This window comes from Spermophilus citellus (assembly GCF_964194105.1).
Source record: "Spermophilus citellus genome assembly, chromosome: 7".
In the NCBI taxonomy this organism is placed as follows: Eukaryota; Metazoa; Chordata; class Mammalia; order Rodentia; family Sciuridae; genus Spermophilus; species Spermophilus citellus.
Genome location: NC_138188.1, coordinates 114,165,425 through 114,179,178, shown reverse-complemented (window position 1 = coordinate 114,179,178; position 13,754 = coordinate 114,165,425). Strand labels below are relative to the sequence as shown.

The 13,754-nt window shown below is 39.8% G+C and overlaps 1 protein-coding gene across 2 annotated transcripts in view; it reads right to left on the bottom strand.

The window, feature by feature from the left end:
* Positions 1-13,754, bottom strand: part of ATP13A4 (ATPase 13A4) — a gene marked incomplete at both ends in the record, with an annotated part of 126,487 nt that overhangs the window by 20,546 nt on the left and 92,187 nt on the right. For both annotated transcript variants that reach the window (XM_081300940.1, XM_081300939.1), the window contains 6 exons: positions 1,169-1,278; positions 1,698-1,740; positions 3,137-3,216; positions 4,358-4,480; positions 5,309-5,472; positions 10,016-10,140. In XM_081300940.1, the coding sequence (XP_081157066.1) occupies positions 1,169-1,278; positions 1,698-1,740; positions 3,137-3,216; positions 4,358-4,480; positions 5,309-5,472; positions 10,016-10,140 (645 nt within the window). The remainder of the gene's footprint in view (positions 1-1,168; positions 1,279-1,697; positions 1,741-3,136; positions 3,217-4,357; positions 4,481-5,308; positions 5,473-10,015; positions 10,141-13,754) is intronic.

The following is a 13,754-nucleotide window of genomic DNA, read 5'->3' as shown; positions in this document are numbered from 1 at the left end:
ATTTCTCCTCCCCAATCACCTTCTGACCTTTCACACCGTTCTTTTTGTTTCCTTGACACTATTTATCAAAATCGGTTAAGTATTATCTGAGATCCTGGTGCTAAGTATCCACTCAATGAATATTTGCCCAATAAGTGAATAAATTTAATTTTTAAATGGAAGAAGCTGGTCAGATAATTAATTTAATATGGTAAAAGTATAATGTTTGCAGATAAAAGAACACATTTAAATAAATTCAATTCTAAAACAATCTGACTCTATATGGCTATGCAATCTTGAGCATATCAGTTACGTCCAGGTTCTCTGAGCCTCAAGTTCTTCCTTTGTAAAAGAAATAATTGCCATTCCTATATCTCCAGGGTGTGTGATGTATAGGATAATGTGGGTGCTGAAGCCCCTTTTAAACTATCAACACATGCTAGTTATAATCATCAAGAGCGTGTACACTGCTACTGCTACCATTCAAACAAAATGCCACAGAATTACATATTCTGGGAAAAGAAAAATAAAACAACAAGGCAAATTTTAGTGGGAGCAAAGATAAGTATAGATTTTGAAAGGCAAGGATGGAAAAGGTACCCAAAGCAGCATAATGAGGCAAAAGGGAAGGAAGATAAGTGTATGTCTTTAACTTCCCAGTATAAAGCATCTAAGAAGATACATATTAAAAATAAGAGGGCCAGACACAGTGGCACACTGTAGTCCCAGCACTCAGGAGGCTGAGGTAGGAGGATCGCAAGTTTGAGGCCAGCCTGGGCAACTTTGGGATACCCTGTCTCAAAATAAAAAAAAAAAAAAAATGAAAAAAGAACTGGGGTGTAGTCAGTGGTAAAGTACCATTGGGTTCAATCCCCAATAATAGATAGATAGATAGATAGATAGATAGATAGATAGATTAAGAAAGGCTAATTAATACATTTTCAAAGCAGTTACAAGTTCCAGATTTCAACACTTTGAAAATAATCCAATCAACAGCTTCCATTGGAAATGATGTTTTTCTTCCATTGTTATTTGTAACTTCTGCTCAGTCTATTAGGCAGAGGCTATGTTTGCATTTTTGTGTGACCCTCTCCACACATAGGGATGCTGGCCTTTCCCAGGCAGAACAATGTTATCTGTACTCGAATTCAAGAGAGAGAAGATAACATAGGGGTAGATGCCCACTTACTTGATAAGGTGAGGGACACACTCAATGTTTGGAGTCTTGGAAGTGAAAGGTGAGGCCACAGATGCCTCCTGCTCTGACAGAGAGATGCCCACATGAGCCATTTTCAAGGCCTGAAAACAAAGAGTCAGCTTGTGACCTGTGAGGACACACACACACACACACACACACACACACACACACACTCCTGATGACATAGAAGAAAAGGCCAGTCAAGCCCACCAACAGGTAACTTGGGTCCAGCCCTAATCCGAAGTCGACCAGACTTTACCCAGCCAGCATATAAGAAAGAGATGGCATTGAGGCTCCTTGCCAAAGATGTGGCACCTTCAGAACCAAGTTGTGCCTTGTTTATCCTATACCGACCTGAGTCATGGTGTGGCTCTGGTCAAGATCCTCCCAGATCCTCACCAGCAGTTTATCCATCATGAGAAATGCAAAGGGTATATATATATCCCAGCAGGTACCGTCTCTAAAGAGCTCCAGGTGCATATTATTGAGAAATTATGGCCACCCACTGGCAGCTACTTACCCCGCAGTCATTGGCTCCATCTCCGCACATACCTACAAAATAACTAAAAGGGAATCATGTGAAATGGTGGAAGAAGATCAAAGCTATCTTACCAGCTAATTTCTCTAATTAAGAAAAACAAAGTGTCCATGATTACTTAGGGCTTAACCCTTATCATTTATTCTAAGGGAGTTTCCCTAAGGGTCTGTTAGAAGTGAAATGTAATTGAGCAGTTTACATAATGGATGGTGAAATCCAACGCATCATTCCTGACTCCACGTGTTTCATGTACTTCACTGCTTGGGGCTGAAAACTGGGGGTGTACATGATCCCATGATGAGATGTCAGAATGTGGTGGGGCGGGCACAAGATTCCAAACCAGAAGATCTGGAGTTGGGCCTGGGCATCCTACCATCCTGCATCATCATTTCTCTCCTCTGCAAAGTGTTCTGAGTGTGAAATGAAGTGCTGTCAGGAAAGTGCCTGATGAGCTCCCAAGTGATAAGCAGGTCTTAGCTGCTGCGCTGCTCATGCTAAATCCATCCTGTCCTCAGTCACTCACTAAAACATGATGTGCCAGACCCAGAAGTGGAAGAAAGAAAGCACGTCCCCAGTTCAGGATGGCTTTTTGAGGTTGGACAAACACTTCTCTCTGGAAGTGTTGAAAAAGATTATGGAGAGTCAGTGTCTTAAATGACAAGTACTACAAGAGCTTTCACAAAGTAGCTGCACTTTTCTCTTGCCTTCCTGTAAGTACTAGATACCTCTGGGTTTAACCATGTAGGGAAGATAGGGCTTTGTAAATTGAGTAGTTTTCCTAAGGACTGAATCAGGTGAGTAGGATGTGGTCTAGCGTGGCTACTCCATGAGGTCCATGAACAGGAAATACAGGGTCCCGGATGATGGGCACTCTATGTGAACTTTTTATTCTGACTAGAAATGGAGAGTCTTTGTGTTTTTTTTCTGATTTGGGATGGAAAGGATGCTTTAGCATAAGAATATTTTAATGTTGGGGGTGGGTTATATGAATCCCTGATCATACAAATCTCCCTAGATCATAACAATAGCTTATAAAAATAAAGTCTAAATTCCCATTGTACTGTCAGGAGTTGAGCTTAAGTCAGTCTTTCAGTCTTATTTCTCTCCATACCTTTTCATGCTCCTTATATTCTAGTACAGTGGTTCTCAACTTTAGTTACAAAAATTGACTCCCATGAGTTTTGAAAAAATACAAATGTCCAAACCCTGTGTGAACAACTATACCCGAATCTCTGGACCGTGTGGTCCTGGTGTTGCTATTTTTTTCAAAGCTCCCTCAGCCAATGACTGTCATGTGCAGCCAGGATAAAAACCATTGTCCTAGCAAAACTGAGCAGCTCCCTGGACCTCTCACACTCCCCCCTGCCCTTACTCTAAAGCCTCCATGTAGTTCATGCCACCTGAATAGGCAAAGAACCTACTCCAGTTTCTGAAATTCTTCCACCAGACTGGATTTCTGCCCAGGAGACATTCTTGCAAAGATGGTCCCATTGATCAGTATCTGTAAGGAATCCGAAAGGGAAATGTTTTATCATGTTGGCTGGTCATACATGAAATAAATGATACCACTCAGAACATTGAGTGATGTTTGTTTCCAAGGTTTTGGAATTTTAATACAGACATTGAGATTTTTTTGTCATCTGGTAAATGACAATGGAGACAAAATATCAGTAAAGATGGTAGCTTAATAAGATATTTTATGAAAATAATGACTTATAAGAATTCAACCCAGCTGCCATGAAAAATGAGGTCCTGAAAAATCTTGAACTTGCTGAAACCTTGAACAAGCAAAGTCTGAGAAATTGCAGCTTAGCAAAAGGTCAGGACTCCAGGAGAAGAAAAAGAAGCAACTGCTTCTCAGAAAATTGGTCAGAACAGGCAGAAAAGAAACTGATGATGAAATGGTGATTATTTGTGGTCTTGGATTTAATCATGCTGCCTGGACTTTACCAATTATGAAACTCAGCTGTTATCCCAAACCTAATTTGAGCTATGGATTACGAACCGTTGAGGGCATAAAAACCTGTATGTATCAGCTCTGTCCACTTAAGTTTCTTTCCACAAAGTCTAAATTCTTCTGTGTTAGATCTATGTGTTTCTTGTTCTTCTCTGCAGTAAGCTCAACTCAACTTCCCTCAATATCTTTATTCTTTGGCAGGTAAGTTATCTGCCCTTATTATAAGCACATTCTTCATAAGAAAAACTTGAGGTTAATCAACTTTAGTATATAGGCCCTCTATCAAAAGCCTAATGGAGTTCTTTTATTCTTGGTCTGCTTTATAGTACAATTGCAGGATTTCCACCATACTGTGAGATGCCCTCCCCCGCCACACACACATATCGTGGCAATATAATGACAGCAACCTAAAATCAGTTCTTATGATTTAAAATATCACTCACACTTCAATCCTATAGATAAACTTGATAAGTAGGAGGAAAACCTACTTATCAAGTTTATTTATTTTAAATATAATAAGAAACAAGACCACAGCAACCTTTGCAGAAATCTCTCTCTCTTATGATATGTAAAAGTAACTAGGTATATATATCTTACCTATTTTGAAGTTTAAAGTGGTTTAGGACCATGCTATGTGAGGTCATCAGTATCTTTGCAGATGGAGTATTACTCTCTAAGAACCCACCTTTGGCAGTAGGCTGCTGAAATGTTGAGTTATAACATGGAAGGATTTTCCACTTAGGGCAAAATGATAACTTCCTTCTCTGCCATTATCAGAGACTTCTTCCCTGATGTTAATGTAATTGTCCTGCAAAATGAGATACAGTTATTTCACATTCTTCCACCTGCTAGAGTGCTTGGGACCACAAGCACTTTAGAGAGAGGGAATGAAGACAGATGAGGGTCTCTCTTTAAAAGTCACACTCCAGTCCTGATTCCTCAGAGAAGTACTTTCTCTTTGCTAGATCCATCTTCGAACATCACAGCCACCAGTGAGCAGGAGAATAACACTTACTCATGTCCTCTTCTTATCCTGATTTGATCTCAGTGAGTCCCAGGGAAGAGCACATTTCACACATTTCAAGTGTAAAATACAAAAGCCCTGCAGCTTAACAAATCTCTCCCTGAAGTGAGCACTTACTATTTTTTTTCCTTACAGAGTTAATATTGTTTCACAAGGACACAATGGAAATATTGCTGGCAAGACTGAAGATAAATGAATGAAATTTTGTATTGTCTCCCCTGAGGATGTAGTCTGATTTTCCAATGCACACAGTAGTGTCTCTTTCAGGGACTAAATCCCCTTTGAACTCAATGGGGTGGCAGACAAGCAAAGGGAAAAATAAGATATTAGATTCACAGCTCTGCTGACTGTATGCTCTTTCATACAAAGCCAACAAGTTTTTTAAATATAAAAGATAGATTGTTTCCAGCACTCAGGAAAGCCCATATCTTAGAGCACAGAAGAAACAGTGGGGAAAACTGATATAATTGGATTCATTGAACTGCATATTTGTTAGACACCTGGGGAAGTCGGTGGACTCTAGGTCACTCTGACACTCTGCCCATCAGAGCTGTCCATCACCAACATCATGAGACAAGTCAGGAAATGTGGCCCCTCTGTTTTGAGGTATACCTGATTCCCATATGAAACATGTTTCTTCTCTTCTACTAATTTCCAAGATATCGATGCTGACGAGGACCCAGTGGTCTCATTTGCCTCGATGAGAATGACTTTTTGGCTTTCAGAAACCATCCCAGACTTTCTGGCCACTGTTACTGCAGTCTGAAGATTGTCACCTAGAAGAAAAATTGAGCGTTCTAAGAAGAGGTTGAAGAGAGAGAACCAACTCATGAGAGCCGGGAAAGCCAGGCTGAGGAGTTCAGTCCTTATGTAGGGGTATAGAGGAACATTTCTAAGGTGTCTTCTAGATCTAACCTGTAATTTCATGACCCCTTTTCTGGTTCTGGCTCTTTTTCATCAGGTAACTCCATCACCTACCAATGTGTTTTTGCCAGAGGGTAGGAAGGAAAAATAATAAACAAAATTAAAATCTATTTCTCTCATTTGTTAAGGGCTTTGCAGACATTTAGGGAAACCCTGCCATTTTAATATTGAATCTGGTGGTTCCACTTCTAGCCAGAATGAATTAAACCCACTACAATCTCTCTCTCCCTTCCTTACAACTAAAAGCACTGAACACAACCCAAAAAGTACCCAATGGCCACAGAGGCTGAGGCAGGAGGATCGTGAGTTCAAAGCCAGCCTCAGCAACTTAGCAAGGCCCTGAGCAACTCAGCAAGTCCCTGTCTCTAAATAAAATACAACAAAAGGCTAGAGATGTTGCTCAATGGTTAAGCACTCCTGGGTTCAATCCTTGGTACCTTCCCTCCACCAAAAAAGTAACTGCCCAAAGACTCTAAAGAAGAAAGCAAGCAGACTGTGGGAATCAAACTGAAGAAGCAATCTAGAAGGGGTGAGTTTCTCAGCTTTTTTGTCTTTCCTTTTATGTGTTTGATTTGAACCTTGGCTCTAGTCCCAGAGAAATTCAAGCAGCTAAAACTCCAAGAGAAACCCAGTCTTTCTGGTCAGAGAAGCCAGGAAAGGGGTCATCTGGAGAATATGAGGAGAATTCTGGAAAGAAAAGAGCTGGAAAGGGGAGACTAATTCAGTTTGGGGTTCAACCCAGAGTGGGCCTGGGTGAAGCAGACCCAAAGAAATTTCAGGAATTGGAGTATAATATAAATCACCCTCCCATTTGACATAACAATCCTTGAATGGGACAGAACCAAACATCATAGCAAAAGATTGACTATCTAAGCAAATGTTAGAAGCATCATCTGCAACCGGCAAGACAGGACTTTGGATCCAGGATTCAAAGTCTCACAACATAATATTCAAGATATTCAGGATACTTAACATACTGAAACCCGGAAAATCTGACCAATTATCAATTTAAAAAAAAAGTTGCCAATTGCTTGATGACTCAGATGTTGAAATAACCAGTTTTAAGGAGTTATGATAAGCCTCCTTTATATGGCAAATTTTAATACTCACAAAACAAATGGAAAGACAGAAGATCTCAACAAATAAATGGTAAGAAAAGGACCAAATGGGTACATTAGGATTGAAAAATACTTTGCCTAATTTTTTTAATATATATTCATCCTGGAACAACAACAACAAAAAATTTACCGGATGTGCTTGAAAGCAGAATGGAGAAAACAAGAGAAAGGGTCAGTGAACTGGAAGACAGATCCATAGTAATTATTCAGTCTACAGAAGGTAAAAAGGTTTTTTTAAAAAATGAAGAAACTCAAGGATATGGAAAGGACTCCCATTCACATCAGTAAAGTCTGAGAAAGAGATTGGCACAGAAAAAAATATTGGGAGAAATAATAGCAGAAAACTTTCCAAATATGGTGAAAGACTTAGATTTACAGATTTAAAAAGTTGAGTGAAAGTCAAACAGGATGAACTCAGTGAGAACGACATCCAGACACAGAAGACTCAAAGTGCTAAAAGTTAAAGAAAAAAGCAGTTGAACAACAACAACAACAACAACAACAACAACAAAAACGCATTATAGATAAGAAAGCAATGATTCAAACTACCCCAGATTTCTCATCAAAAACCATGGAGGCAGGAAGACAGTGGAATTACATCTTTAAAGTACTTTGAGAAAAGGAAATGTCAACTTGACTCCTACAGTTAATGAAAATATCTCTCAGCAATAAAGGAAAAATAAAAATATTCTAAGATGAAAGAAAACTCAGATAATTGATTGCCAGCAGACACATTCAAAAAGAAAGTCTACAAGAAATTCTTTAGACTGAAAGGAAGTAGCACCAGAGGTTAATTTGTATTAAGGAATAAAAACATAGCAACAGAAATGATAGTGTGAGTAAACATAAAATCTAATTTTTTTCATCATGTACGTTTTTTAACTCTCTATCATGGAAGATAAAGACTAGAACACTGTCCAGTGGATGTTTTTTATGTATGTCAAAGTTACGACAACCATACAAAAACAGGGGCAAGGACATTCTTGGTTGTAAGCCTTCTTGAAATAATAGGTATGAATATTGTGATTCCTAGAGCAACTGCTAAGAAATAATATAATATCTGATGGGTTAATAATAATTCTAGCACAGTATTTAGGAGGATCCTCAAAAGAGCTGAGCTTGTGGGAAGGAGCTGTAGTAACTGAGGTGGGAAGATCCCGTGGAGTCCTGATGGCTGAAAGACACCCCGCTCCCCACTGCCAGAAGCCCTCCACCACAGCCCCTCCACCTGACAACACAGGCCAATTCTGCCTCCACCACTTCTGAGAGATCCACTGTGTGGATGGACAGCCCAGGCCTGACCATCAGTCACCAAAGAAATCTAAGAACTTATAACAATCTAAGAGTTCCTAGAAGTTGGATAGGAAAGATCAGGCAGAACCACCAGACCTCATGACTGGCGAGGAACATCAGCCACTGGGGATCATGAAACCTGCATGAAAACAATGAGAGCACAAAGGGTGGCCAAATGCAGCACCAAGAAATAAAACAAAACAAAGGTTTTCTAGAGCCACATCCAACCCAAAATATCTTTCTTGACAACTTACTATGTGACTTAAAGGAGATAAGGATCACTGTTGAGACCTGTACTATGATTTGGAAAAATTGGGTGCCCCCCAACAACAACAACAGCAAAATCTTAGAGCACAAAGCAAAATTATTAAAATATGGCAATCAAAAGAATAAAGAAACTGAAAGAATAAATTCAGGAGACCTGTTTTGTGAATAATAGAAATCCCAAGACAGAGAACAAAGGCTATAATTAAATGAACCGTAAAGGATATTTATGGAACAGGAAGAAAGAAAGATTTAAAGTGATCTCTATGTTCCAAATTAAACTAATTACAATATATATGTAAATTTATATATATGTGTATATGTGCATGTGTATGTGCGCGTGCACACACACAAGCACACACACATAGGCATACATTTCTAAATTGCAAAGTTAAAGAAAAAAGATTATATGAAGAAAAGGAAAAGTGGCCGCAAAATGGACTGGCATTGTACTTTTATAATATCAAAAGTCAGAAGGCAAAATAACAAGTAAAAAAGTTCAAATAGTACTTACATACAGATGGTTAAGAAAAAAGAACTTTGACTCATGCCTCTGTCAGGAACAAAAATCTTATCCAGGATATGTAAGAAATCAGAGAGCATTTCACCCCTTGATCCCATCCAAAGAGGAAAAGATTGTAAACATGGAAGGAAAGAAACAGAGCCAAAATTTTAATGTGAGGTTAAAAGGAATTGAAGAGAAAGGGTGGAGAGTGATGCACTCTGATTTGTACATCTAATGGCTGTGAATAGATTATGAAAACAAGTACGTGAGTGCTAAATAAAGATTTTTAAACAGAAGGATTCAGAGAAAGGCTCATAAGTAGTGAACCAACTCAGCAGCACCTAAAATTGGATTGAGGCCACAAGAGGAGAAAACTAAAGCAGCAAGAAGTAAGTGCCTTGGAGCTAGAATGGGTCTGGATATAAGGGCAGTAACAGCAGTGCAGGGTCCCCAGCTTTTGTTGTGGGCTCAGGAACACTGGGTGGGGGGAGTAAGTGCTTTGGTGGGAAATATTGTGTCTCAATGACAAAGGCCAAAGAATTAAAAGCATCTGACTAGGACAGGAGAGAAAGGGAAGACAGCATATTCTCAAAAACACAAATTCTTGAGGAAGTCAGCTGTTCACTGTTAAAAAATTATGGCACCCACCGAAAAGTGTTCCCTAAGAAAGTTGATGCTTTTCTATTGAGAGATCATTTCTTGGTGCTCCCTTGATTGTGGTATCTGGGAATGGGATTAGGAGTAGAAAGGACAGCATTTTCTTTTTATCTCCAGAATATTAATGTTGTTATTGATGGGCCTTTAACAAAGTTTAGAGACCACATGGACGAAGCATTCTTCTTCTCCTAACCTGAACAATGAAACTCATCTTTGCATGGCTCATATCTTCTTGCCATTGAAATCTTATTTTAAATGCCACCACTCAGAGAAGCCACTCTCAACTGCCTTGTCTAGTGCAGACAGTCAGACACAGTTTACCATATCGCACTATTTTGTATGCCTCAAAACATTGGTTACAGCATTTGCTAGGTGACTGCAAATGCTGTCATCATTTTCTGACATCCTGCTAGGATGGAAACTTGGTGAGGGCCATAGCTTTGACTTTGTGTTGCCATCTGCAGCTCTCAGTCCTGCCTCTGCCCAGCATGGGCCATCAACATTTGCTAAGTGAGTCAATCCCTGTCTCTTGTTTTTACTGCACATTTTGCTCTATACCTGTGATCATTACTGTCCTTATCCGGGCTGAGATGAGCTCTTCCAAGACAGGTTTTGTCTCTTCCTTCAATCTGTTCTCCAAGATCAGTAATCCCAGAAATATCAAGTCTGATTCTACCTTCTCCCTGCATGGAAAAAAAATTCATACACACACACACACACACACACACACACACACACACCATACATATGAGTCTGCAAGTAATTGAGATTTCCAAGGCTCCTATCCCCCATACAAGGACAATTTTAGGAACATTCTACAGGACCAAGTATTTAGGATTAGAGATTCAAAGACTTCCAAGATTGATTTAGACAAGACACCAGCCCTGCCTAATTCTGGCTGAAATACAGATGAAAACAGCACCCACTAAAGCCCTCTTGCTGAGGCCACCCTTTGCATCTTAGTGCTGGGTCTCACACCTGCCAGGGCCATGACCTAGAGTTAGTGACTCGCAGAAAACGCCTGATACCTCCGCTGGGCAACAGGGAATGGACACAGTTTCAGTCACCTGAGAGCAGGTTTTGATGGATGGCCTTCCTTATTCTGAACTTGGCATGTAAGTGTCCATGTGATATGGTTCCAAACTATCTTTCCAGCTTTATCTGTCACTGTATTCTTCTCCTACCCTCCCCCACCAAGTTAGACCACTCACCATGAGTAGGCTCTGTACTTAGCTATCTCTAGCATTTGCAAACTATTAGAGTTTTTCTTTATTTCATGAAAAAAAGTAATAGAGTCCGATGATCTTCCATTGAATCCCTTTCTATATTCTAAGCCTTAACTCACATGCTACTCCCTCATTAAGATTTCTCCAGATAGCTGGGCGTGGTGGCACACTCCTGTAATCCCAGAGGCTTGGGAGGCTGAGGGAGGAGGTCCTCAAGTTTAAAGCCAGCCTCATCAAGCTTAGAGAGACCCTAGATAAGTTAGCAAGACCTTGTCTCAAAATAAAAAAAAAAAACAAAAAAAGATTTGGAGATGTGGCTCAGTGATTAAGTGCCCCTGGTTAACAAAAAATAAATAAATAAATAAAAATTTAAAAAAATAATAAAAGATTTCTTCAGGTGGAAATAATTGCTCACTAAGCATTTTGCCATTTTGCTTCTTCCTCAGTTTATCTGGCTTGTATTTGCCCATTTATTATCATTCTTGACCTTTTGATCTGTCTCTACTCCCTGAAGGCAAGACCATGTGAGTCAATGCAGTGTTCAATGTTCCCATTTGGTGCCCCCACATAGAAAGATGCTCTGATACCTGTTGTGACTTTGTTTGGCCATGCAACATAGGAAACTTCATTTCCTTTTTCAAGGTTCCTACTGTGATCTCAGGCAGTGTGTTAGGCCCATTGGCATTTATTGAGCATCTAATAAGTGAAGTAATAGGAGGATCAAGGAGAAAGACTGAGAAAATATGTAGAGACTAGATGGTAGCCCCTGAATCTAGAGATTCACCCTCAACCAGGGGGGAGAACTAGAACTGACCACCTTGTTTATATGGAAAGCTAGGGAAAGCTCTGTGACAGATGTACAAATCAGAGTTCCAGGGAGCCAGAGTGTGATCATTTATAGGTGGAGTGACGGGAGCCTTCTGGAAGAGGTGTTATTTGAGCTTGTTCTTGAAGGATAACTTAATTGATTCCTGATTCTTGTGACCCTCATCCTCAGGCCTCAGGCTTTAGATATTTTCAGAGATGACATGACACAAGCCAACCACAAGGTGCCCTATTAGGGCAAGAAAAGAGCTGCAGGGGTAAACACCTGACAGAGCCTACGACCCTCTTTAATACTGGTATTTCCAGTTTCTCTGGCATATAAACCCTTCATAGGGTTCAACTGCACAACCACCAGGAGACTGGAAATCCTCATCACTGCATTCCTGTGTGACTGTGAGTAGGTCACCCTGCCCAGTTTGTGTCTAGATTTCCAAGGTCGCTGCTAACTCTTAACATTCCATTATTCTTCCTTTCCTGAGGATTCAATCAGAGGCAAGAAATGAAAAGGAGTAATCCCTTGAGGAGTCTCAAACTCTGCACCTTAGAATAACAGGCTTTTCCTGCTTCCTACGCAGACATTATACCTCCATCTGAAGCTTCTAAAACTAACAAAGAATGATGGATTTCATAAAAAGAGAGAATTGTCATCCTCATGATTACGCTTCACATTCTTAAAATCTATGTGACTTCTAAAGGAAGAAATATGAATAAAGGGGCCAATTAACTTCAAAGAGATTATGATAGTGCTGAAATCACCCTGAGTAACCACAAACACACACATAGCAAAATTAAAATAAATAAACAAACAAACAAATAAATATCAGAAATCATGTTCTGTCTCAATCAGGGATCAGCAAAAAACAAGCCAATTCATGTAACTTTGAGCATATATAGTGGTGATATGATGTTAAGACAAGAGAGACAAATTAACAAGTTAACAACCTATGATCAGATCTTATAAATAAATTCACATATAAACCCCGCCGGACTTTGAAAGTTAGAATTTAGAATGCCAATACTTTTGTCAATGACATAACCAATACCTACTGCTCACGTGTTCCCCAGTGAGGTCTGGGTACTTATACAAGTCTCCAAATCATGAATCTATAGCTTATGAGCATGCAAATGCTTATTGTTATGGTTTGGATGTGAGGTATCCCCCAAAAGCTCACATGTGAGACAATGCAAGAAGGTTCAGAGGAGAAATAATTGGGTTGTGAAACTCTTAACCCAATCAGTGAATTAATCCCCTGATAGGGATTAACTGAGTGGTAACTGAATGGTAGGGTGTGGCTGGAGGAGGTAGGAATTGAGGGCAGAGCTTTGGGGTATATATTTGTATCTGGCAAGTGGAGACCTCTCTCTCTCTCTCTCTCTCTCTCTCTCTCTCTCTCTCTCTCTTTCTTTCTCTCTCTCTGCTTCCTGACCACCATGTGAGCTCCTTCCCTCTGTCACACTCTTTTGCCATGATGTCCTGCCTCACCTTGAGTCCAGAGGAATGGAGCCGGCTGTCCATAGACTAAGACCTCTGAAACCATGAGCCCTTAAATAAATTTTCCTCCTCTCCAATTTTTCTTTAATCAAAGCACTGAAATAGCTGACCAAAACACCTATTATAACAGTCAAAAGTAGCAGAAACATGGTAGCCAGAATCTTGCTATATCCCTGAAAATAACTCTCAGGAAACTAAGTACCATTCCTAATTCTGCACATCCTTTTCCTGGACCCAAGTTTGCTCTTCTTCAAAATGTGACATCCAATTTCAAAGTTTGCTTTTAGATCCCTGAGTTGAAAGACCTGGAACTGAGTTGATTAGATTACAAAAAATATCTAGCCAAAGTTTCACATTAAGCTGGCTCCACAGGGAGTGTCCCGATAGGCTCAGGTATCCAACCTTCAATGACTTTAAATGAATCACCTCCCCCTCTGGGCTTCTTTGCCCATTCACAAAATTAGAGGGTTGGTCACATCAGTCATTCTCAGCAGGGACACAACTGCCTCTAGAGGATATTTTGGAAAAATTTTTGGCAAGTATGAAATATTTTTGTAATGGCCAATGCATAAAGAATTAGGCCATGTCCCAAGTAGCTTTGATAACTAAATATCCACAGACTTAGGCCATGTCCCAAGTAGCTTTGATAACTAAATATCCACAGACATCTAAAAAAATTGCATTTTTCCTAAGTCAATTTAGACTTACACTGTTTATTATACTACTGTATTACTGTATAGCATACTATACTGTT